General features: G+C 39.8%; 1 protein-coding gene across 7 annotated transcripts; it reads right to left on the reverse strand.

Annotated features, from left to right (window-relative positions):
- On the reverse strand, positions 1-27,237 carry LOC105692858 (rho guanine nucleotide exchange factor 28). Of its 7 annotated transcripts, XR_007277955.1 has the most exons (20): positions 26,694-27,237; positions 26,534-26,620; positions 12,897-13,211; positions 12,405-12,790; positions 12,152-12,301; positions 11,893-12,074; positions 10,046-10,198; positions 9,629-9,704; positions 9,367-9,502; positions 8,966-9,152; positions 6,426-6,485; positions 5,212-5,779; positions 4,868-5,097; positions 4,435-4,712; positions 4,056-4,322; positions 3,756-3,970; positions 3,479-3,658; positions 2,668-3,380; positions 2,138-2,459; positions 1-1,964 (listed from the first exon to the last, which is right to left on the reverse strand). XR_007277955.1 is itself a non-coding variant. In XM_048653778.1 (19 exons), exons 2-19 carry the CDS (start codon positions 26,571-26,573, stop codon positions 2,219-2,221), a joined length of 4,362 nt encoding a protein of 1,453 aa, XP_048509735.1. In that variant the 5' UTR covers positions 26,574-26,620; positions 26,694-27,236; the 3' UTR covers positions 1-2,218. The 7 variants fall into 7 exon arrangements, 6 of the variants coding, with proteins under 6 accessions (XP_048509735.1, XP_048509734.1, XP_048509733.1 ...); XM_048653778.1 differs by having other exon boundaries at positions 1-2,459; positions 5,212-5,764; positions 26,694-27,236; XM_048653777.1 differs by having other exon boundaries at positions 1-2,459; positions 5,212-5,767; positions 26,694-27,236.
- Between the last annotated feature and the right edge of the window lie 50 nt (positions 27,238-27,287).

Here is a 27,287-nt window from a genome sequence, read left to right on the forward strand (position 1 = left end):
AATACGCAAAGTCGATTTATTCTTACGATTCAATCATACCTGTGAAGTCTGTTCTCACCATGATTGATTGAGAATAGTTAATTGGTGACATTGTTAAAGTTTTTTTTCTTATCCTATTAATTATCATTCTTAATTAACTCGGTGTCACGCACCCAATAATCAGCAGTTTATCGTCACTGTCAAACATTGTGGTTGCTGCTGCTAACTCAAGAATTTCATAATCAGGCTGTTGTCATCAAATGTATTTCAGGCTAATAGTTGACGCATTTTTTGCCAGCAACGTATATCAAGAACAGAAACATTTCAAGATTTTCGACTATGGACGTCGAGATTCTTTCATAGAATCGTTGCATGCTCACCGTGCATGACCTGACGAATTTGCTAACAGATCTGTCTGAAATGAATAATTCAAATTGTAACACTTTTATGTCTAAGCGAAGAAACTTGCTTGTCGGCAGATGGGCTTCAGAACAATAAATGAACAGCATCAGAACCATTTTTTTCAAATCTGGCGGCAATATTATTTAATTGTCATAATATTTGAAAATCATTACCGACGGAATGACCAAGGTTTTCAAAGAAATTAGTGCAATGAGAAGAATACAAGATAGGAAAAAAGATCATGACTTCTAGCTAATGGAAAGATTGGAATGTGTATGTCTGTACATTAATGATGAATAGTTACATTGAAAACTAACCGCAACATTTGCACGCAGTGTATGTTAATACTTGTGATTAATCCAGCAAGAAGACCTAATGGAGCTGACATCATTTAACAATCTCCATAGATATAACTCTCAATACTATAAATTAGCATGCTACGATTAATTGGCACTGGCAAGTTGCCAAACAACGTTGACCGGTACAAGGTTCAACAAATCTGCTTTTGTAAACTTTACGCTACAGAATACCTGAAGTAGGAATTCATATGTAACGTATACAACATATACGTATGTATATAGTATACATACTTACTACCTATACGCGTATATGCGTAAAAGATGGTTATTGGGGACCTTCACGTTTTGCGAGCTTAGATATGATTCTGGCCCAACTTATTTTAACCCTGTGAGCGACTAAGGCTGACATCAGTGACCCGGCGTGCGCTGTGCAGCAAGTTAACAAAAATTATCCTATGAGTAGTAGACCAGAAAGTTGTAAATTTTTAATCAAACTTAACCCGGGCTCCCAGGATAGTACCAAGAGCTATTGTCTTCAAGTATTAAAATATAAACGGTTTCAAACTATAACCTTCTAACCATGGAGCCTAAGCATGCCTAAGCCATGGCTGACCAACAGCCTAGCCTGTTTAGTCGTATCTACTAGTCTCAAAGTATAAGTAGCAAATGGATGTATAAATATATACATTACATACATTATATAAATGCATAATGGTAATATGTTTAATCTTTAGCTAATACTAGCAAACGACAACGGGTATTCGCTTGAACGATTTGTATACCCTTATCTAGAATCGGCAGTCTACATATAATAATATATAACGAACAAAGAGTCAACAACATTGGCCAATTAATGTACAATAACTCGCTCTATAATACTTTTTCTTGGAATAATATACAACTATCGGTGGCTACTCCGATAAAAAGTTGCTGTCATCGTTAATTCAAGGTCCTTCATAAACTTTGAACTTCCAACAGTGCAAAAAAAAGTTTTTCTGCTCAAATATATAACTTCACTTTGAACGTCAACAGATTTTTCAACAAACAAAACTGATCCAGTATCACCCAAACTTTGGAATAGGACTCTGTCGAGTCAATGACATGTTTTTTCACAGAGATATTCTTCTTCCTATAAACCTAGGACCGACGGCGGTCAGAGTTTAATTCCTGTGATCACATGTTCAATCATCAATGTAATTTATTGCCAGATAAGCAATTTGTATAACACATACGCAGACCTACGTATGAAACCCACAGCCAAGTATTAATATTCACGTTTAGAACCTGAAAATTTCATAGATATATTAGGACACCCATCAATTATGGGCTGACTTTGACAGAAATTCAGGAAGGTACGAAGAAAGGGTGTCTCAGCTTAAGAGTCAAAAGGACTTGACTCTACTTCGGGGAGGGTGAGTCTGTCTTTGTTGACTGCGTGATGGTGTGGGAGTACTTGCCGGAGTTGTAGGAATAATAGTAGGGGGTGAGGCTGGGGTGCGTGGTGGCCGATGATGTTTACGCCCAAATCTGAAGAGCCGTCAGAAGAATATGACTTCTTCTTCTAGAGGTTGCTCTGTTCTTTGCTGTTGCTGTTGGTGTATTTGATCGGGAGGTGAACGAGCTGTTCGTAATCGGATCTGCGTGTTACTATTGATGTTGCCTAAAGTGTTGCTCATACTTAGGTCAGGTGAAGAAAATGATGAGCTGGTCACAATTGCTGGACTGCTGCCAGTTCTTGAGTGGCGATCTGGAGTATTGCTACCAATGATACTCAAACCCCTGTTTTGAAATAATGTACTCATGTTGAAAGGTGAAATGGTGACTTGAATCATATGTGTGCCTGGCAAGGTTAACTGTGACTCCCTTGACCGTACAAAAACGAAAGGGCGAAAAGGGACTTACTAAACCTCACCAGGCGTAGATGTATAAACAAAGGGAGATCTCCTAGTTTGAATCTGTTTCAAACTAATGTTAACTATTAAGTTACCTTGAATTATTATTGTTGCTGCCGCTAGCGAGTTTTAGAGGTAGCTGCTGCTTAACTGGTGGAAGGCTACTCTGGACTTTCTGTTGATTTGTGGCACTGATCAAATTCAGTGGTATTCGTTTGCTGTCCTGACTTTTCCGTAGTGGCAGCGTGTCGATGCCCTGACTCATATGAACAGGAGCCGACCCTGTTGCAGCTGGTGTCACCAAAGAGACACCTTGTCTTTCGAGAGCCTCCAACCGACGGTACAGTTGATCACGTTGCTGTTCAACATCACGTTGGTCGGCAGTGAGCTGATCCCGTAGTCTTGAGAGTTGTGCACGTTGCTCATCCAGTTCCAGTCGTTCCTGTTGTGTTGATACACGCCATGCTGCTTTTTCGCGACTAAGTTGATCCTGTAAATTGCGCAGCTCTTCAAGCTGTCGATTTGGGTTGGGTCGGTTGTTTGTTGTCTTACAACCCGCTTCCCTTGAAACAGCCAGCTGTGCTTGCAAGCTATTGATTGTTGTCATTTGAATAGCCACGATACAGAATAATCTGTAAACGTAGTGAGACAACTGAACAGCAGCCAACTGCTGATCACGATTACCGTCCGGTTCAGCATCCACGTTATCATCCTCATTACCCTCTCCTAAGTCGCTTAATAAATTGCCAATTCTAGTCGGGGTGATTAAATTGTTCAGGGTTGTATTGTCCCGCCACAGCGACCGGTCCTGGGAATAACATCCAGAAGATAAAATAGAGTCAACCATCATTGAAACCTTCAAATAATACCTAAATACAATCAACTTATGGTAATTGTTCCACTTACCTTATTATGGTCAAAGCCAGCAAAAGTTTCGGCACGTCTTGGTACACAAAGCGCAGGGGGAACGTAGGCTTCGCTGTGCCGTTCACCAGCTGAACTCAAACTACGAGAAAGTGTGGCACTGCCTGTACTAAAAGAGAGCGAACTAGCTAATCGCATTGCTCTCTGAACCGCAACCACAGCCTGCAATGATCACTACTCCGTTTAGTATATCCTTCAATTAGTATGCCACATGAAAAGTAGCAAAAGTGCATCAAATTCAAATGTGATATTGACTTACCTCACTCCAAACTACACCTATATCAGCGTGCACCAATCGCCTATAATCGGGTACTAATTTTCTGTAGTCAGGGAGCTGCCTGTCTTCTTGACTTTCTCGCTCAATATCGCTTCCACTTATGTTCCATACACCAGTAGCAGATCTCAGTCTCAGCTGTAGTCCCATCTTCTCTTCGAGCAATGCTGCTTGCTCAACATCTTTTTTTCGCAGTTCTTCTACACACGAAAATAGAATAATTTAGATTAATCATACATATGATTTTTTTTGTACAGCCAATTTTCGAAATCACAAAGTTTGTACCAACGATATCGCGAATGTGCGACTGTTTAGCATCGACGATACGTTGTCTTTCTTCGGCAGATATAGTCGATGTTGACGATAATCGATTATCCCGTTGTTCGTTTTCCCCATAATTACCCAGAAGGTCGCCTTCGGTTTCCAAATCCTGTGGGCATGTCTCTACAGCAGCTCTTATAGCCTGTATCCACAGCTGCTTGTCCTTAGGCTTTTGCACTTTCAATTCGAACATTTCCGGGTCCGAAGGATTACTACTTATTAAATAGATGCCTGGAAACAGTTACGCGAGATGGAATAATTCATTTATGAAATGCAAGATACAAAGCTTCTATGCAAATGATAATCAGCGATTAAACGAGAATACAATTGTATTTGGAAATACCTCTGGACTCCTGTCCGGCTTTTTCTCTAACGAGCAGCTTTTGGAGTGATACTACACCAGCCTTGTTGTCTGGTGCAAAAAATGCATATTTTTGATCTCTTGTTTCAGTTAGAAAAAACAGCACATCTGACAGAACAACAACAACCACAGGTGCCATCTTACTGCGGCCTTGCATCAAGAATGCTGTGCCTTCGAATTTAAGAGCACGGTTGCTTCCCAATACATCAGATTTTTTGAACTTCAAACCACGGTGCGTTGCAAATGACTTAGCCTCGATCCTATTGAACCCAATAATTTGTATCTCCTCAAAAGATGTTGTGACAGCAACAGATTTTTTTAGTAAACAACCACAATTATATTCTTCTCGTGACTACGAATGATATGTCTACTAATTGAATCATGATTTAAAATAGTAGAATGCTAGATAATTTACCTGTGATAAATATCTAGTTTACGATCTGCTCGCTCCTTGTCTGCTACTTGAGCATCTACATCTCCCAGAATCTGCTTGACAAGGAGCAACGCGTGACGTAGATCCTCTACCTCGTGAGAAGCCACCCCTGTTTTGATTAGCGGTTCAACAAGTAACGGGTATTTGGTCAGGCGTTGAGTGACAAAAAGAATGCACTCTGGGATACCTTTTTTTTTCAACAAAGGATTTGCCTGTAGATGAACAATTTTATCATCAAGTTCAGGGGAGACAGTGGTCGGAAAAGTGATTTTCTAGCATGCGCTGGTTCATTGGCATGAAGCTTATCGTTAGTCAATTTTACACACCTGGCAATGCCTCACGAAACGAACGAATCGGGGCTCGCTGCGGTAATAGTACTTGTAAGCATTGACAGCTTCACGATGACGACTACAGAAATCACCGTAAGCACTTTTCATGGATGTTGCATTACCTCCTGAAAATTGCTCTATCAAAATATCCGAGATAGTAGGCACTACAGAGTTAGATCGCTGGCGCCTTCTTAACTTCAACAGAAATCTGAGGTGAATATCTGTGAGGTCTCGTAAACGTGGGAACATTCTTTCAAGATCAGTAGACGGTAGGCCAAAGTGGCGTCTGAGTCCGTCAGCGAATATACGCTCCATTGCTAGTAGTACGAGGCAATGATGTTTTTCCGTCAGGACGAACTCATAGATATGCTCCTGTCGCTTGACTTCACGCTCGCAGTTGTTGACGAGTGCACGAGCCACGTTTCGTCCAACAGCGGCTGTCCAGGAATCTGGCTCATCTTTTCCCAGGCATAGTTCAGGGTCAAGGCCTTCTAGGTCCCCAATGTTGAACTGATGGCTTTCCTCGCCAAACTCATGCTCTTCCCAGTTGCTACTAATAACATATCTGAAATTGTTATCGTTGCAGCTTATGGGTTGCAAAAATGAATGATACCTTTTACACTATAACAAAGGGCCTGTGTTAGATGAGAATCGTAGTATGTTGTAATTCTAGACAGGAGTTTTTTTACCACTGACGAGGAGGTGGCCATCTGGATTGTTTGTATGAATAATAAATATTCAGACTAGAACTTGTGGAAAATGTATGTCATCAACATAGGTTCAAGAGATACAAAAAAGCATCAAAGCTTACAGAAGATAACTTTATCAACAGCATGGAAAATTGATGTAGGCATCATCCATAAAAAATCTGATAGCAGGTAGATACAAGAATGGACGATATAGAAAGAGCAAGAATGGCCAGACCAAATAGAAGAAACACTCGGATACTCTCATAGACCGTTTTAACGTTACACAGTAACTTGGCATGCCCTGAAATATAAAGATGGGGAACATAAAACAAAAGGAGTGTATGTATGTATGAAGTATGTATCATAAAAGATTAGTAACTTCATGCATATCTCTCAATTGTGTAGTAGATTTTCCAGATGAAAAAGACAAATATGGCAATAAGCAAAGCACAACAGAGTTGTTGCATATTCTCAAGCCCTAAAGATGATGTCAATGGAAATATTCTCGAGAATTTTACTTACCTCGGTGCTTCGCGATGATGCCCACCGCCATCCCCATCTCTTTCTTCATTGATCGTTTGGCTGAAATAAAAAGAGTAAACTTTTCATGTACCTGGTCCAAGAGAAAAATCATTACTCTGAATAAATTTCTTACGTGTTTATTGTATGATTAGACGAGGATTGATATTGATCTACGTAAACGTCAAAATGATTGATAATTTTATCGACGTGCACATCTTCACTTTGCTACTACATTAATGCTAGTAGATTATTAAAATTTCAGTTGCTACTAACAGAACGAAAATAACTTTAGCGAGTTTCATCTCTTGATATACATCACCCTCTGTGATTACCATATGGTGTGTATGTATATGACTCTTGTTGAATTTTGTCATTTAAGTGAAATATATTACCTGCTACCCTGCAATAAAACGACACCGCGGACAACGACGAATACAAAGTCAACTTTCTAATATATCCGACATATGTGCCGGAATGGGAAAGATACATCCCGTGTTTACATGGTACATGAGCGTTGCCGAATTCAATGCGTATAGATGATTAAACAACAAGGTAGATATAATCACAGCGGAAAGTAACTCATTGATGTCAGTTTTTTATCAGCAAAATATCGAAAAGAGCTAAGAGAGAGAGAAAGAACAGCATGCTGAGCAGTCAACCAAGTTATACGATTAGGTTCAATTACCAACTGCATTTTTAAGAAGATAACAACACTACTGACTACAGTAGGCAGATTTCGTATGTACATGAATAATCTAGTGAACGAAGCACACAAAAATGAAAATGATAGAAGTGTGCGATGTAGAACCATGTGGTACACGGAACATATTTCTCAAACAATTTCGACCATATTGAAGGGAGAATCAACAGAAGCATCGTAACATTCGTAGTCACGCAAAAAAATATATGCAAGAATATTGGCATTTGTCTTTGGCAACTTCAACGGAGCACTAATCTTCATTTGAATTTATGGTAAGAAGGATTGTATCGGTTGAATGTCGAAAGCATCAAGTGTTTATGAGCGATGAAAGAATATCAATCATGCAACAAATTCTAGGCAACGAGTCATTTGAGGATGGAAAGGATTTTTGAAGAGAATGATCATACATAAAACTATATTGACTGTACGACAATGTCAAACAAATAAATCGATATTTTAAAGTATAAATGTGGAGAAACGGGAACAAAGTTTTAGCGATAACTTTGGTAGACTCTATGAGTAAATGGTAGGGAATTCGGGATCAGGAACGATATCACATTTCCGAAACTTACTTGACTCCTAGCTTGGTAGCGACTCGCCGCCAGGGACTATACCCCGTTGTAGTTTTCTTGTTGCTAAACTCCCTTTTATCGTCGATCAATCGGTACGATTAATTTCCGTTTGTATTGTGGCGGTTGCACGGAAAGGAATGCACGGGGAAAGGAAAAAGCACACACTACATTAGCACCATTTAAATTGACGCTGTTGCTCCTCTTCTCCATTTTGTTTACCATCCGCATTTAAGGATAATAACTAAAATCTGTTTTTCTCCATCCTTTCGCTCTTCCATAGCTATCTTCTTAAATAGACGTTGCATTTTTTTGTACTTATAGTTGACTCCAATATGAATGAGAGTTAAAGAACTGCGGTATACGGACCAAATTCAACTACGAGAATGATCGGTAGATGCTTTGATGTTCATAAGACCAAGGGCTCACACAATTACTTATTCATTGAATAATTTTAAGGTATCACCCGTCGATAAGTGTACATTGAAAGACGCTCTTGCCTTATACATGCACACGATCAGCTATGTATGGAGTCTGTACGCGTTGTATTCAATGTCCATAAACTGAAGCTAGGTCAATTAATGATACATGCTTTATGTAAATTTGGCGCAGCTAATAAATCAACAATGGTATATATATGAATAAACAGTAACGATAGTCATCAAAACTGACCCTAGATTTTGAGCTTTAGCATGCCAGATACTTGCCTTCATCTCAATTATTTGAGGTGCTGGACTTAATTGAGATTTTATTTTGTTATAGTAGCATTCCTGAATTGTGAGCATCACTGCCAACTATCATCTACTATTGCTTAGAAAATGGGCGCTAATGCAGAGTATACAAAAAGCTGTGTTTGAATTCGAATAAGCGAATAGACTGACTGAATACAAAGGCAAGGCCTTCGATTTTGAGTTCTGAGTGTCAGAGTAAGAATTTAGTGAGAATTTCTATTATTTGCACTGATCTCTACTATTATTTGTATATGAATCATAGTACTTTCGGAACTCAATAGTTTTAATGAAATTGGCCCTCTGTTGGCACAGTATCAACTGCATGGCATTCTTTTCAGAGACTGAAGTCTGCCTCGAACTGAATATGTCATATGACCCCCTCAGACCATATGCACAATATCTTGGAATTCATGCCCATGAAATGATAAAAGCCAGGAAACGAATTGACGTGCTGCCTAATCTGGAGCTGTAGAACCAGAACCAGTGAAGTAGCTAATGACGAGTTATGAAAATGGAAAAAAAGTTTATAGTTAGACGTACCTTCCGCCAATAGTTGATAAGGGTGGAGGCAACGAGGATGTGGAACCTCTCTTCGTGGGGACTGTAGGTGCTGTGACGACTGGAAGAGGCTTGGCAGCCACTTTTGAAGACTGTTGTTTGTGCTTAACACATTCTACCGTCAGTTGATCCTTGCATCCTTGGCTTTGATGTATCGTAGCTCCGCAATCTGATATTCATATAATTTTTCGGATCATTTAGATTTCAAGATTACATGGGCTTATCAGTTTTTGATTAAAGAATATCTTCGAAATTAGTATGAAGATGAAATGGCTCATTGTAATCATTGGCTCATTGTAATTGAAAAAGAACGAGTTTAAAAGGTCAAAAGCGTCTGGACTGCTCAGCATTTTTTTATGAGTAAGATTTTCTGGTAAACTGACTTTCACAATGTAGTGCTGGTTTGTTGGCCAATTGCTTAGTGCAAAAATCGCAAATTACACCAGCCTGATGATTGGCTGTGACCATTGACATCCATTGATGCTGCTGAATTTGGCTGGATTTCTTTGAGCCTTTATCCTGCAACAAAATCAATGATACAACAAAGCCAGTCGAAGTGCTATTGTCACTGTGGTACAGTTTTCCAAGTGCTGCTTAAGTTTCCCTGCCTAAGTAAGTCAGTGTGCAGACGAAGTGTGAACTTACTTTTTTTTTGCGAAAGAACAAAGAACCCCGTTTTCGGCGTGTCTTCTCTGAATGACTATCGTCATATACGGCACCGCTATAATAAAAAATAAGCAAGTTGTTAACGAATTAGGTAATTAGAAAAATGGGAAAAGAATTTCGTGTGGAAATGTTTTCCGTACGACTATCCCAATTCCAATACAGCCATTTTTTGTAACTCAAGTGATATTTTTTTCAAAACGAATCATAGAAATGGAAAGCAACATTAGATTTTTGTACTTACATGATGCAAACACAAAGGAGGATACTTGGATTAAGAAATTCTTGAATCCAAACTGACCACACATAACAACATACCAAACTATATAGATGGTAAATCCACAGTGATAGCAAATGATGAATCGGTGCCCAATTCCGGGACACGGATAAATTACTTACTCAGCAAGTAGTTCATCAAGAGAGACCTGAGCGTTTGGTATTCGATCTCTAGCCAAATCTCCGTGGAAACCATGCACTCGGGGGGGAATTAGGTCCTCAGTTTCACTCTCGCTTCCACTTCCTCTTTCATGAGTCCCAATCCTACGTAGCATACTGTATTCGCGATTTAATTCCCAAACAAATAACATAGGTGACAAGACTAAAAAGTTCAAGCTCAGACCATGCCCAAGTTTGGCAGATTGTTGCACGAATTCAACAAGTAAATTTAGAAATACCTTTGCCTCTGTGCCTCCGTCACAGAGGTGATCTACCATTTGTACATCCCTGCATCTGACTGACCATGTCATAATAGTGTGATTGTGACAACGATCTGGCACATACTAGTTGTAAGATGCGTTGCAATGATGCGTTACCATGCTTTTGAATCAAATATACATATACGTGCGATATTGAACGAGCTGTGTGCCATGAAATTGACAAGCATCAGACAACACAAACGAATAAGGGATTTCGATAAGGCCCTCTTTTCGCCCCCCTGAATTTTTTTTGATTTCAAGATTGTTTTGATTGGATTACGTCTGGAATTTACAAATACATAGCATCAACCAATTTATGTGTTCGAGGTTTGATTCATAGTTGATGAGAATAAAGTGACAAAATGTACTAATTGATATCATAATTATCTGTTTTATTGCTATAAAATGAATGATTCAACTTATTATTATGACGATAATGATGATGATGATTATTATTATTATACATATTATACAAATAATTATACATTATTAAACATTATCAAAGATTCAATTAATTATTTTTTTCCCGTGAGCGCAGTGTAGTAACACGACGATTTTTATGTATCCAGTAGCTTATGTGTTTGTGTATCGTACATGGAAAAATCGTTTTGGTAATCGGTTGCGCTCCACACGAAATAACTACTCACAGATTGTAAGAACTACAAAAATGACGTATACTATTTGTAAACCAAGTCAATTTTAGTGTTTTTTTTCATGAAGGTCCTATAAAGTAACACAAGAAGTATGTACACGAACCGTGATCATAAGTGGAGCATGTAAACATTGCCCGATTTGATTTAGGTTCGTGCAAAATATCCCTAGTCGAATTTACAGCAGCGCCACAGAAGAGGTAGGGGGATCGCATCGACCGGCCACGATCTGTTATGATCCACGGTACTGGATACATAAAAATCGTCGTGTTACTACACTGCGCTCACGGGAAAAAAATAATTAATTGAATCTTTGATAATGTTTAATAATGTATAATTATTTGTATAATATGTATAATAATAATAATCATCATCATCATTATCGTCATAATAATATGTTGTATCATTCATTTTATAGCAATAAAACAGATAATTATGATATCAATTAGTACATTTTGTCACTTTATTCTCATCAACTATGAATTAAACATTTACCTCCAACACATAAATTGGTTGATGCTATGTATTTGTGAATTCCAGACGTAATCCAATCAAAACAATATTGAAATCAAAAAAATTCAGGGGGGCCGATAAAGGGTCTTATCGAAACCCCTCGTTTAAAATGTATTCCATGATTGCAATGGTAAAGAAAATCTAGGGTGTTTTATTTTCTGGATCAAATGTAGATTTCTACTGAACTTAAATCTGTTCCGAAGCGAAAATCAAGAATGATGTCAAATTTAGTGTAGCTAACATCAAAACGACGTTTAAGTGATCCGACGATGCAAGCGAACGCATTCCTCAACATAAATGTAAATCCCAAGATATCTATGTCCCAATAAGGTACGATATTTCTCGATTCAACTTTGCATTATTGCTGGAACATACATAGATTACTTACGCGGCAAGCAATGGGGCAGTACGGGTCCCTGAATCTGCAAGGTGGACATGTGCAGCGGGTGTTATGATAGAGGGAGTCGAAATAGATTTCTGCAGGGGCAGACGGGAGCCAGTGACTCCGGGCATCAAACTCCCAGTCTCTCCCAACCTTTCTCTCTTTGAGACTATTTTCTGAAAATCCCCCTGGAAATCCAATGGATGAGTAAATGAAGTTACTTACAGAAAGGACCACTAATGTAACGTATCCAAAAAATGACAACCTGAATAAGATCAGCTTCGTTAAGCGAATGAGTACTTGCTTGAGCTCTAGATGTTCTACCCCCGACTCCTGTACCTGCGTTATGAGGTTTGTTATCCAATTCTAAATCTAGTTCACTATCCAAGCTGCTGAGACTGATGCTGCGCTGACGCTAAAATGAGTTGAAACATGTTTGTCGATTACATTCACACGTACTATCAAAAACGGCAAGCCAACAATGACACTTTGGCAATTCTACTGCATACTCGACTAACCATTGAACGCGCTTGAAGGTGAAGATTATTGTCCTGTCCAGATCGCCGTGCACCTCGCCTAGTGTCTTCAAGATCCGTCCAACTTCGTCTTCGGTCAACCCCTTGGATACCACGAGGTAAATGATGATTCGAGGTAGGGAAATGTGTCGGTGAGCTGTTTGCCGAACAACCAAGGAGTAAGTCAGGGTCAGAGCCCGCATTTGCGTGTTCGTGGCTACCAAAAGAGAGCACATTCAGGGGGCAGAGCGACGGACAGGACGAGCTGAGCCTTTGAGTGTGATGACGATTCAGTCGGAGGCGAATGCTGTGACCCGGAGTGGTGATGGTCAATTCTCGCATTCGTTGAATACTCTCATGTATCTCATGTAGTTGTCTCAGATTATCATCTGAAAGATTTCGGCGGTGAGTTTTAGCTGCCACTTTCAGGCAAAACATGCGAGAAAAATTCGAAACAACGTTTCCGAAATTTATCGATTCTGCGGCAAGTCTCACCCAGAATAGAATAGTGCTTGGCAAATCCTGGGGAGTGTGGAGTTACACTGATGATTGGTACTAGCGGTCCAGCAGAACGCAAGACCGTGCCGGGTCCTGCAGGCTGCTGCTTGATCTGTTCAAGTACCCTGTCGGACATGACTATTACGGCAGTTCCGTCCTTTGAGTAATCAGACTCAGAAGCTGCATCAAGTGTGAGGCAGTCCAACTCTTCGTCCGTTGCTCGTGAAACACGAGTACAATCGGGATGCCCCGGGCTCAAATAATCCGTTATTACATCCTCGTCGCTATCCTCCCCGCTGTTCGGGCATTCGTCTGTGAAAATCGACAGTGCACATAAGTGAGTGAATACGCGTATACTTATGCGGCGTGAGTCAGAAGGTGGTTTCGATGAATTCATCTGGTTTTCCATACCCACATTGCTCACGTTTCCATTATTATTGAAAATGTGATCGGGGAGCTCCGTCACAAAAGGAGTAACTGAATGCAAGAAGAGTAGTGGAACTTTGGATATTATTGTCGAGTTGAATGGATGAAATTGCGTAGGTGTGCATGTAGGGTACGAACTGCGTATTTCCTGCGTACGTATACTATGTATGTACATACATGTATCTCTCATTGTTAGAGTTAAGAGGTGAATGAAATATGTGAAGTCTCATCTTGTGAAATATTTTTACCGATAGATTGCAAGATGTAAGTTTAGTTTGATCAGAAGTGGCGTAGTTAGACACTACGCGATATGATTTGGGTTGGTGCAAAATAACCCCAGTGGAAATTTACGTACGATCGATGCGGGTCGAGCCACTCGCGATCACCACCTCTGCTGTGCACTGTTGTGAATTCAAGCCAAGCTTACCTTTGAATAGTGTGAATACAAGTATTCCACTACTCGATGCGAAGTAGTATGAAAATATCAAAAGATGCTACAAATCCATATGCTGTAACGACGCTACCAGAGATTCAAGCTACTGTTGGAGTGTGGCTATGTTTACTCCCCTAAAACATGGCGGCTACCGGTCATACGCACTGAACGCTATACCATGGACGTATAAAATATAGGGACGGAGCACAAGGTCCCACCTTGGACAAGAGGGTGAACTTATTGTTAGTAGATCGGGAGAGGAAAAGTATCCCCACTCACTAGGTGGATGGCTCCGGATTGGCGTAGCACTGCGGATGTACGCTCACATCTTGTATTCACACTATCCAAAGGTAAGCTTGGCTTGAATTCACAACAGTGCACAGCAGAGGTGGTGATCGCGAGTGGCTCGACCCGCATCGATCGTACGTAAATTTCCACTGGGGTTATTTTGCACCAACCCAAATCATATCGCGTAGTGTCTAACTACGCCACTTCTGATCAAACCAAGCTTACATCTTGCAATCTATCGGTAAAAATATTTCACGAGATGAGACTTCACATATTTCATTCACCTCTAAACTCTAACAATGAGAGACACATGTACACAAACCGTGATCATAAGTGGCGCATGTAAACATTATGCGATTTGATTTCGGTTGGCGCAAAATATCACTAGTGGAATTTACAGCAGCGCCACAGCAGAGGTGGGGGAATTCGGCGCCGCTCGACTCGCATCGACAGGCCGCGATCTGTCATGATCCACGGCGTTGTCACCTCACAAAACTGACACAGCCATTCAACGATGATTTAACGATAAACGAGACGCGTTAGCAGTCTGAAGCAATTAGCAGTTAAAAGTTAGCATGCAATTATCCTTAATGCGTCTCGTTTATTATCCTTTTCTTACAACACTCATTTCGAATGCATCAATGGCAAGTGTTTACTCTGTCATCGACGGAGATCATCCTATCCTATTTAATTCACCATATCATTCTTCTGACCAAAATAACAACATCGGTCGTGGTTTCTACGATATTATCGACAGATAATCCTAATATTTTCGGTAAACACGCCGTGGATCATAACAGATCGTGGCCGGTCGATGCGATCCCCCCACCTCTGCTGTTGCGCTGCTGTAAATTCGACTAGGGATATTTTGCACGAACCTAAATCAAATCGCGCAACGTTTTCATGCTCCACTTATGATCACGGTTTGTGTACATTGTACGTACAATGTATACAGTATTAAAATTTGTTTTTATTATATAGTTCTCCTAGTGTAGGGCTGTAACTGACAATGAGTCTGTCAATAAGATAGAAATCTGTAGTTGTATCGGAATAATGTGATAGTAAGTTTTGTCAATGAAACCGAAATTGTCGATATTTATGTGTAGCCTTTATTTGTAGGAAGCGCCAAAAATCCTTTAGTATAAGTTGATTTCACGTGAAAATGAAGCTCTATGCGAAGTTAAAACAAAATCGGCGAAGGGACGTTTTCGGAAGTTTATCCGCATTCTCGTACCACTTTCTTAGTAATTTTGGCAATCAATTTTTTTTAAATCAACTCTAGAGTTCAGTGTTTACATGAGTGTTAAACGCCATTTTCTGCTCTGACAGTCGATGTTTTCATGCGAGATAGTCCCTATACATTAGACGAGTGCGTCCGACTCCAACTACAACTATCTCTCTCTCACCGTAGGTCGCTACACGAAACATGGGCTCGCGCACGTTCCAGTATACATATAGGTATAGAGTTCAGTGGCCATACGCGAGAGGAGGGAGCATGTCGTTCGGAAAACTGTAACACAGAGGCTACCTGTTAAACAAGTAGTGTAGATACCAAAAGTACCTATGTAAGTTAGCCCCCCAACATTGAAAAACAAATTTGGGAAAATTGTGAGCGATTGTCCTTTGATTGCCTATGATTGCCATTTTTGAAATTTTGTTTGCCCCCTTACCGTTTTCGAGATATTCATTGTTCAAATTCGGGGGGGCTGGCACCGTGAAGCTGGCCCCCCCGACCTGAAAATATCGGATTTTTGTTCGAGCAAGATTTAACGCAAATCGTTTGCCTATGTTTGCCATATGATTACTTTTTTCCTGAAATGCTCGATTTTCCCGAAATCATCCCCCGAAAACACGGACGAGGACTGAAAAAACAAACATATCACAATCAAACGGTACCAGCATTCCTCCAAATTGCGGGCAAACGCCAAAACTCCGTAAATGTGTTCAGAATTCATCCCCGAACATGATATGTGAGTCGCATCGTTTACCGCCCCCCATAAAAAATACTACGAGGGTGAGAACCCGGAAAAATTTCGAGATACGCGAGTATTCCGTCAGTTTTCGCCCGCTGGATTCTCTCCTGGCTGAAGGCAAACGACGAAACTTCGTGAATGTGTTTAGAATTCATTCCCGAACATGATATGTGAGTCGCATCGTTTGCCATTTCATTTCTTCGGATTTCGGATTTTAAATATAAGTTTTCTTCGCGGAACTGCCGACCCCTATTGATTTTGGGACCAATCTGATCTCACATGGCAAAGATAAAAATCCTTGAAATATCGATATTAACCGCATAGAGCACCAGGCGCATAGAACACACTCCTAAGATGGCCGCTACCTGATACTTCATTCGAGACACGCGACTGATTGTATTGTAAAAGTGGTTTGTGCTGCCTGTCACTTTATCGGACTCCGAGACGCGCAGTACGTTGACGACGAATAAATATCGGTGTAGTCGAAGTACTGAAGCAACCATCAAGTGCGATCGTGTTTAGCGCGTGAAGTGACGCTTTAATGAAAAGATTATTGTCAGGGGAAATGGTGGAAATGGCGATGGGGTGTAAAAAACACTCAAATACATCGCAACCATATGTATATTCTTCTCTTGTTCCGCGGGACCTCAAAGTGTAAGCATTGAGTAACTATACTTCGCTAGTACGAAGTATAGTTACTCAATGGTGTAAGTAGGATACAAAGAAAAACAATCCATCACTTATCCTAAACCGACTCACCCAACTATGAAATTTCTGTGCATATATCAATATTAATTGGATCAATTGTAGTGTATAATATTCCTATCTTTTTCAATAGTTTCGTCTGTTACATACAAACATTCTAATTAGTTATCGTTTGCTGGCGTGAAACCGTGGGAGCGAAATTTTGGATTGACATTGACAACTTTGAAGTAGGGTTAATTTGGAGATGACATTCTCAGACTATAAATGAAAAATAGTATATCCAGTTTAAAGTCAGCAGCAAACACAGGTACATACAAACGAATTGCAAAGAATTCTCACATGATTATTTTTTTATGAGTTGTTCTTCCAATCGATATGAAATAGCAGTAACGTTTTCTCTAGTTCAATTATTTCACAATCAGATGTTTTACTCTCGTGAAATTATAATAGTGATAATCTCTAGTGTTTTTTTCGCATATTTTGATGCACTCTATATTGATTGCATGTAAACACATGAGAAGGGCCGTTAAAAATGCGCCCGCCAAGTATGCAGCCGTTGAAATGATTTTTCGCTATCCAGTACACGAAACAGCGAGATCCAACTCAACGACATATGCTTGCCGGAAACTCGGAGTGCTTGGCAATTTTTTTGTTTTTTTGATTTCATTACAAATACTGGCGGAAGGATTTCAAATTTGGTACTTGGCGGCGTATTCTTACATTTACAACGTTTTCGTCATTATATGATGATCCCTGATCATCGATGGGCTCATTTCACGAACACGATTAAGCACCGCCGTGGTTTTTGTAGATTTAGCTACAGTCATGTGTCTCAGATAAGTTATGTGTATTTCAATAGTTGTCATTTACAATCAGATCAATACGTGAGACTTCGCTCCATCTGCAAGTGGTGGAATCTGTTACCGAGAAAGAAGGATTATTGACGGGCAGAAATACTATAAGTGCCAGCCAAACATGAACCCGAGGTATACCTTTATCAGGTCATTTTGTAACGAATCTATTGTAACTATTTAATAAAATTACATTACGATTTTACCCAAAACGACAGAGACCATTCTTATACAATAAAGTAAAAATAAATTACATTGAGTCATTGCGTGTTCCGATATATTTCATAATATTCACTCTTATGCATTCCCATTATTAGTCTTACATACAAAAAGCGCTGGAATTAAAAAAAAAAGCACATCAGGTGCAAAAAACATCGCCAAGTATATTAATTTGTTCAAATCTATCGCTACCAAAAAGTCGTTTCTCAAGAATACCCGTAAAACTAAATTGTTTGGTGAAAAAAGGCACGACGTCGAGCCGTACCGAAAAAATTATAAATTATAATGAATTTGGAAAATTACGATAAAAAAAATCGAAACCGATACATGTGTTACGTCCCACGGGACTCCTAAATTCAAAAATTTTAATATCCCCTAGGTTTTAACTAAACAAAGGTCCCAGAGATGACCATTCGAACCTGAGATCTTGCAGATGTGGAATCTGGAGAGTCGGTCGTAAAACCCTAGAATAGTCTAAACAAATCCCTGGTCCGCACGCACATTTTCAGGCCAAGACCCTTTTCTTCATATTGTAAACCACTCCGAGTTCGAAATATTCCATTAGCTTCATATATTGCTTCAATTATTAAGAACCAATTTTTAACATTTACTAATGAACAATTTTAAACCGTCTCCGCGTTAATAAAACATTATCAGACACTCATTACCCTTGTTAAATTGAAAGAATTCAGTCAAATTTCAATCTTATAATATAAAATCCGTAAAAAACATGATAGAAGGTTCGTTCAAAAACACAAATAAATGATTCAAATTTACTAAGAATTTTCCATTCCGGAGTTGGTAAAAATCCAGTTTGTTCATTAAATAATAGTAAACTTTCAAAAACCGAACAATTTCCCGAGGATAGTAATAAAACTCAAGTGTTTGTACCCCAGAAAACTACCCCAGCATAACCAGGCCCAAGTGGGAGAAAAACTCAACCAATGGGATATTTTACACATTTCGAACAAAATAGATAAACACACACGATTGGAAGAACCCCCAAAAGAAAATTCCAACCAATTGTAGGAATTTACAAAACACCGCCCTCAAAATCTTGGTATAAAAACTGGAACTCAACTAAAAAATCTCAGAATAGACAATTCAGACAGCTCAGTTCATAGAATAGACAGCACAATTCAGCCCAGAACAGTTCAGTTATAGTCACACAGTTCCAGTCTCAGTACCAGTCTCAGTTCCAGTCTCAGTAATACAGTTGCAGTCACAGACTAAAAAGTATCAGACAAAAACTCACTCACTTAACTCATCCACCAAAAACTTAACTTCAGTCCAGTTTTCTAAAAAGTTGAATCGGAAGTCCACCAGTGCAGTTCGCACCATCTTCTCCAATTCCAAATCAATTCGAGCAAGGTGTTATTCTCATACACTCTCCACTGTTTCCAAAATTCTTACTTCCCCAATTCATTCCACTCCCGATTCTAACTTGAGTTTTTTCCTTTGATCAACTGTTAGTTAGTATTTTTATATTATAAATTTTGTATTTTATATTTTATTCTGGAAATATAACCACGTATTCATTCAAAATTCACCCTTGTTTCCAATAATTAATTCTTCAATTTTACCAATTTCAAATTTATTCAAAAGGAAAAGTCTGTGTCAAAACGAACTCGCTTTAACCGGCTGATGTTCGTTTTCCTCTAGATTTTCCTTATGAATCAGGCGGCTATTGAGAAACTCGCTTAACCCGGCTGTAGTTATCTCAAGAACCAAGTGATTCTTACGAGTAAATTCGATTTTTATATAAAATTCCAGTAGAGTTTAAACCTAATTCTCCCGATTATAAGCAAATCAATAAATCAGATCCGAGGAGACAAGCATATAAAACCAAATCCCTCTTCGAGTAAAACATCATCCTCAAATTTCCCGTGTTATTATTAACCACCGCTATTTCCAACTTTGCACTGGTCTCGAGTCCCAGGTGAAAAGTGCTAGCACTTGGACCCAAAAAAAATCGAGACACACACTCTCCTGTTCACGTAAGATCCATCCCAAACAAAACTAAACCGATCGGACGTAACACATGTATGTTACGAACGAAGTTTTTACCGTCGTTACTTTTAGGTTCGATTCTCGTTTTACGCAACTGAATGCAACTGTGGGGAAGGATTCTTGTTATGAAGGTGGTTTAGAGTTCGTTGACGAATATTGTGTAATATTATTTATTTGCCAAGCTCGGGGAGGCTTATAGGCGTAATCGGACGAAGAGGAGTTCGTGACTTTTGGAAGGTAATTATTAATGACCAGGCTCGGGGAGGCTTTCAGGTGTGGTTTGGAATGAATGTAGGATGACTGTTTCAGGATTCGATGTGTGACTGAAGAAGTGTGTCCTGGATGACGGTGAAAGTACCGTGCCCGAATGAATGAACGAGTCGACTTGGTAGTGCAAGTGCTTAGAGGCTCGGTTACGAATGCGGAAGTATTGGCTTAAATGGTACTAACAATAAGTTCAGAAAAGTGATTTTGATATCATCGTTAAGAATAATGTAAACTCGGGTTGTTGAAGAAATTAAGGGGTAGGTGAAATGGGATTCCACGTGTAACTGACAAGGTGAAATTTGGGAGGGCATTGCACTTGTATGTCATGCTGATGCAAGGTCGGGCAGTGACCGATGGCAGTTGAAATAGGAAGACAGGAAGAAAGATATCGGGTTGCGTATGGGTAGATTATTAGTTATAACTGATAGGAATTGGAATTAGTAGGAATGGTTGGGCGAGACGTTTGTATGTACCGTTGGACCGAGATCCGGACGTAACATGCATCAGTGTAATTTTTTTTCAGTCCCCACCTGAAATTTTGCTCAATAAGTCGAAATAGAAATTCCCTGAAAATTTCAGCCCTTAATATTAATTCCAAGTATTATTCTCAGAGGGTGAAAAGATTTTCCATTCAAAATACACGTAAATTTAGAGTTTTTTTTTTCAAACTTCTATAACTCTGCGACATAATTTATGCAAGGTTGAACGATGTTCAAAAGTGTCCATCGCGGCATAAGTGCAACTTACAACGGTAACGGGTCATTCAAGTTGATTTTTACCCAAATTCTCGTTTTCTCGCTATCTCCAAAATGGTCAATTTTGCCGAAAAAATGTGAAATTTGATTTCCTACAAAAATGGTCCCTTAGACCCAAATACTGTGATTAATATTTCTTGATTCAACTTCAACTTACTTGTTATATAACAAGCATAAAAATTTTATATCACAAGTAAGTTAAAGTTGAATCAAGAAATATTAATCAGAGTATTTAGGTTTGAAGAACTTTTTTTGTAGGAAATTGAATTTAGAACAAAATGTTCCTTCACATTTTTCCGGTAAAGTTGACCATTTCGGAGATAACAGCGAAAAAACGAGAATTTTGGGTAAACATTAATTTTAATGACCAGTTCAATATTATATATGTTATATCTATGTCCGTACCATCTCACCAGTGTAAGTTGCACCTATTGCCGTGATGACACTTTGAACATCGTTCAATTCTGCATAAATTTCGATCGAAACGAATATGATATCATAAGATGCCGCAGGGTTATAGAATCTGAAAAAAAATTCTTAATTTACGTGTATTTTAAATGGAAAATTTTTCCACCTTTTCGGAGAGTATACTTAAAATTAATATTAAGAGCTGAAATTTTCAGTGAATTTCTTTTTCAAAACATCGAACAAAATTTTAGGTGGGGACTGAAAAAAAATATTCGAAAAAAACCACCCTAATACATATTGTTTTTGATTTATTTTTAAATCCAAATTTTGAAATTCATTATGATTTTCTTCGGTACGGCTAGGATCCTTTTTTCACCAGAGAATTTAATTTTACGTTTAGATATGGTTACACTTGAGGAACGACTTCTTGGTAGCGATTGATTTGAAAATATTGATACTATACTTAGTAATGTTTTTGCACTTGAGGTTACATGTCTTCGAAAACTATCCATGTTCATATAATAATTGAAAGCACGAACTTCTTTTCGTAGCTATGCACGACTCATATTCCATCATCGAGTTTTGCGTATTGCGATCGTAAATAACATTCAAATCGTAGCTCAAACACCGTAACGCTCCACGAAAACTTGCGGGATGATGACAGTAGAGTCCCTATTATGCTACACCGACATGACAGTAGCGGTGGTCACGTCTCATGTGTGTAATCTGCACTTTAACGAGAAATCGAGTTCATCTCCTACTTGTATCTCACAACTGACTTGCGAAAGTACAGTCAACGGTTCAAACAGGAATTACTCGGGAACGAAAAATCGCACAGTGATGAAAAAAAAATCATTTTAAAGGGGAAGTTTCAAATTACAAAACTCATATGACGCGATCCCGTTGCGATTCTTTTGACACACGGTACACGTGGTAAGAAAAAAAAGAAAAACGCCGAATTTCCGCATTCATATATTCAAAGCTGGAAACTTCGGAAAGACTGTGCAAAAATCAAATTCAGGATGACAGTTTTGAAGTCGAAGCTTCGAGCTTGGAACCTCCATTTTTTTCATCAAAATCCGTTCATCTGAAATGTGTCTTTTTTAGGACAAAATTGTAGTGATCCCGAGAATGATCCCTTAATTGTTGTGCGCAGTGTATAATCGTAAACCATTGATGTGAGTATATACACTAAGCACAACAATTAGCGGGCCACCCTGTTTTTGCTCCGAAAAACGTCCGATTTCGGAAACTCATAACCGCTCGAAAAATTGAGGTAGAGAGTTGTAAAAAATAGTATTTTGAAGCGTGAAGCTTCACCTTTCAGATGCTACAAGTCGATTTGAATTGCGTTTTTGCGTTCACTAGTTGTACTCTCCTGATTCAATTCATGTCGAAAACGTCAAGTGAACTTTTGACTTTGAGAAGGTGCACCGAGTGTCTCAGTCGGTAGATTTCAATTTTTTTGATGTCATTTTGAAGGTTGAAGTGTTCCCTTGAAAACACGTCTCTTAAATTTTTCGTACGATTTTTTTTGCATGAGTTATGCGACTCTAAAGCAGTTATTGTCCATAAATCTTTGATCGAATACCCTGACCGACACAGTTATCGTATCGAAGTTTTTCAAAAACGAATTTGCAGCTCAAAACTTTGACTTTACGAAACTCTATCGCAGTATTTCCTTATCTGAATTTTCGAAGCTCTGTCACCTTCCGTATGCACCCCTGCGCATCTCCGTGTGAAAGCTTGAAGTTTGACCCCTTGTAGGTTGCGCAAAAATAGCGGGATGGGTGGCCCGTGATACCGAGTTCAAGCTTGAACTGTCCCCTATAAAATGCGCACTTTCGTTTTTTTTTATCTTTTTTTTCCATCGCGTTATTCAACTCAGAACGCAAACAGAAGATTTAACCATTACCTCCGGCATTAGCATTACCCAAGGTGTACCGTGTAGAGGTTGCTCGGTAGGATTTACACCTCGTACCTTACCTCGTATACCGTAAGAATCTCAGGAAAGTGAACAACATAGGGAACTCATGAGCGCGAGAGAGAGCTTATGGAAGTTCCGTGAGTGCGAGACAGACAGACTGCCTGCCCCTCCGTTGCCTTCGAGTCCCCACTCCGCCAAATTGTAAACAGACCATCGCTAGAGCTGTCATCTAAGTAAGCGCGTTCGGGTTGAGAGTGTTTTTCTCTCACAATTGATAAAACAAAAACCATTAGCATCAATATGATTGACTTTGTTCCTTTGAATATTAAAAAATTTTCAAAAAAGTTCCCAATTCAAAATGAAGGTTTTCTCATGAAAATATAATTTTTTTTTTGTTAATGTAAATGTATTTAAATCTTTAATGATTCTAATTACAATTATTAATACTTATTATTCTTGATATCACAGACTTTTTTTTATTGATTTTCTTTAAACAGGCTATCACAGCTCTAGCGATAGTCTGTTTACAATTTGGCGGAGTGGGGACTCAAAGGCAACGGAGGGGCAGGCAGTCTGTCTGTCTCGCACTCACGGAACTTCCATAAGCTCTCTCTCGCGCTCATGAGTTCCCTATGTTGTTCACTTTCCTGAGATTCTTACGGTATACGAGGTAAGGTACGAGGTGTAAATCCTACCGAGCAACCTCTACACGGTACACCTTGGGTAATGCTAATGCCGGAGGTAATGGTTAAATCTTCTGTTTGCGTTCTGAGTTGAATAACGCGATGGAAAAAAAAGATAAAAAAAAACGAAAGTGCGCATTTTATAGGGGACAGTTCAAGCTTGAACTCGGTATCACGGGCCACCCATCCCGCTATTTTTGCGCAACCTACAAGGGGTCAAACTTCAAGCTTTCACACGGAGATGCGCAGGGGTGCATACGGAAGGTGACAGAGCTTCGAAAATTCAGATAAGGAAATACTGCGATAGAGTTTCGTAAAGTCAAAGTTTTGAGCTGCAAATTCGTTTTTGAAAAACTTCGATACGATAACTGTGTCGGTCAGGGTATTCGATCAAAGATTTATGGACAATAACTGCTTTAGAGTCGCATAACTCATGCAAAAAAAATCGTACGAAAAATTTAAGAGACGTGTTTTCAAGGGAACACTTCAACCTTCAAAATGACATCAAAAAAATTGAAATCTACCGACTGAGACACTCGGTGCACCTTCTCAAAGTCAAAAGTTCACTTGACGTTTTCGACATGAATTGAATCAGGAGAGTACAACTAGTGAACGCAAAAACGCAATTCAAATCGACTTGTAGCATCTGAAAGGTGAAGCTTCACGCTTCAAAATACTATTTTTTACAACTCTCTACCTCAATTTTTCGAGCGGTTATGAGTTTCCGAAATCGGACGTTTTTCGGAGCAAAAACAGGGTGGCCCGCTAATTGTTGTGCTTAGTGTATGTATATCATTGTCGTAGACCGAGCAAATTCGTGAAAATGCGTGATGAGAGATCATCAGATCTCATGTCAGCTTCCCGACCAGTGATTTCATCGAAATGGAGCTCAAACGAGAGCTCGACCCCGAATCAAGAAGCGACAGCGATTCCAGATTCGCTGTAATATTAATTTGGCAGCTATTTGATGTGTAAAGCGCGACTCCCCACTCCGCCTTCGAGTGTACTTTGCGCGAGACTCCACCGAGTCTCTTGATAGAAACAATGTACGTACGTACGTCATCACATAACCCATACTCCGGTCTTCATTTCCAGCAGCTCCCTGATCGTTGGGGCGCATCGCCTTACCCAGACCTCATATGAGCGTTATACACTTGTTTCATAAAGCCCGGCCCATACCTGGGCAAATTAGTGCGCATACCTATCTACGTTTCCTTCGCACCGAACTATAAAGGAGGAAATGGCAGGGCTACGGGTTTACACGCAAATTTATCAGGTCTGTACGGGACTTGAGGGAGAAACTCTGTCAATAAGCGATCCTGTGTGCCACGAGCTGGAGTGATTGATATTCTGGAACTGCAGGTGATAGATAGCGAGCACTACGTGAGTTGTATACGGCTAAAGAATGTAGCCTATGATAAGGATAAGTGACAGGTGGTAATGCCGCGAATTGATGAGGGGCCGTGCCGACTTATGTCATACGTGATCCTGACGTTGGAGCACATACCGGCGTTGCCATTCCTGCGACTCACGGTAGATAAAATCGCGGCGTACTCGTCTAGTCGGTTGTCAGGCAATGCAAAGAATAATGGCTGAAGAAGAAGTACGATGATCCGTTCGCTCAGTCCGCGGCGTGTTCTCGGATAAAATTCCGTAATGTAGGTCGGCAAAGACTGCGTTTTACGGGGGTAGTATACAGCGTACACCGGCGTATGTTATACGCGGCAACTGGTTTCTGATTGCGGGGGACGAACAACAGGGGCGAACCGACCATCGCCGATCACTACCGACAACTACCGACCGAATTACTGACTGTTGCTTTTCCCGTAACCTGCCACTGCTCACCACCAGGAATTGATCCGCTACCTTGAGCGACGGCGAGCCCTGAGCGACCGACAAACCGACCGTCTACCTCCAACCCCAAATGCCTATGACTTCCTCTCACCCTTCTACCTCTGCTACCACTCGTACGCCTACCCATCAGAAACCTCCCCATCTCTACCTACACGTAGTGAATAGACGAATCTACGACCCACCGTGTATCGAATTATCTATTTCAATCACATCGTCTTACTATATTCGTCCGTCAGTCGGATTCGGGGGAAGACGAAAGCCAAGGGGGTAATGTCGTTTAACGGAACAGAAGCTGAGAATAATACAACAGCGATAATTTCATGATAACCACGAATCCAGGCACGAGATATGTTTATTGCGTGACAGGGATGAACCCGACTCCTTCATTATGCTTTTGACGTAAATTTAAACTAGTTCTAGAAATCAGGATAAATTGAGAATACGACATTTCAATTAACTTTTCAATCAGATCTGCGTAGATTACACAAATTTGATAAGCCTGATTCAAAGAATATAGCCACAGTTATTTTCCAAGCCCTCCCTGGCACTTTCTCTATACTGTAAGTCAACTATCAAGTTTGCACCTCTCCGAGAAAAACATTGAGCAAATCCAACTTGCTATAAGCTTCTAGAGGTGAAGGTTGTTTCACCGGCAAAATATCACAGTGCTGCCATAGAGCTGTTATAAAACGGATACAGAGATACATTCCAAAGACATACCTTACAGTTCAAATGTGAGATAATGTCTATTTACATTCGAGATCATATGATCTACACGGTAGTTCTATGAAATCTGAAGGGTGCGATTAATCTGCAACGGAAGAAGATAACTTACCGGAAGAGAAAGGAGCGATACATTCAGGCTGCTTATCCATCTCTGTGCTCTGCGTTTCGGTGTCGGGTGGAGTACTGATTTGGTGCTCTGGAACAAAATATATCTCAGCATAGATCGTATATCGCTTCTGAATGATTTTATGAATATAAATGATTCTGACTTTTGCCAGAAACTTCACAGTGTTCCGTTGGAAAACAATCTCTGGTGCTGGAACATGGAATTCAAATATTTCCGACAAACGGTCATCCTTGTCCACCTGAATTATCGAGAAGAGCTAGGGGCAGAATTACTTCTAGACCCTCGCCTAGAACTTTTGGTTTAGGCCAGCGATCCGCAGCAAAAAGAAAAACAATCGCAGCAAGAGAAGGGCATTGACGATTATGAAAATATTCACGTGGTGAATTTGGACGAGAATCCAGCGAAGGGCGAGAAGGGACCAATAACACACGAGTCAAAATTGTGCGCGGACTGTGTTGCCAGGGAGTCGGATTGACAGGTTTCGTCACTTCCTCACTTCGTTGAAAACGTCTCGTTAAGAATTACGCATCGATTTCTTTATAACCGTAACATATGCTAGACTCTGGTTTCACTTCGGATACACATTTGACTGGTATAAATGGTGGCGTTTAGAGTGAACGAACACAAACTTGACAGCGACTTCTGACAACAGCAATCACGGCGACACCCCGGCCATTTTGAAAATATTTTCTACGACAGCCAATAGTCTCCGCGGAGGCCATTGCTCCGGGGGGAA

This window comes from Athalia rosae, chromosome 4 (assembly GCF_917208135.1).
Source record: "Athalia rosae chromosome 4, iyAthRosa1.1, whole genome shotgun sequence".
NCBI classification, from domain to species: domain Eukaryota; kingdom Metazoa; phylum Arthropoda; class Insecta; order Hymenoptera; family Athaliidae; genus Athalia; species Athalia rosae.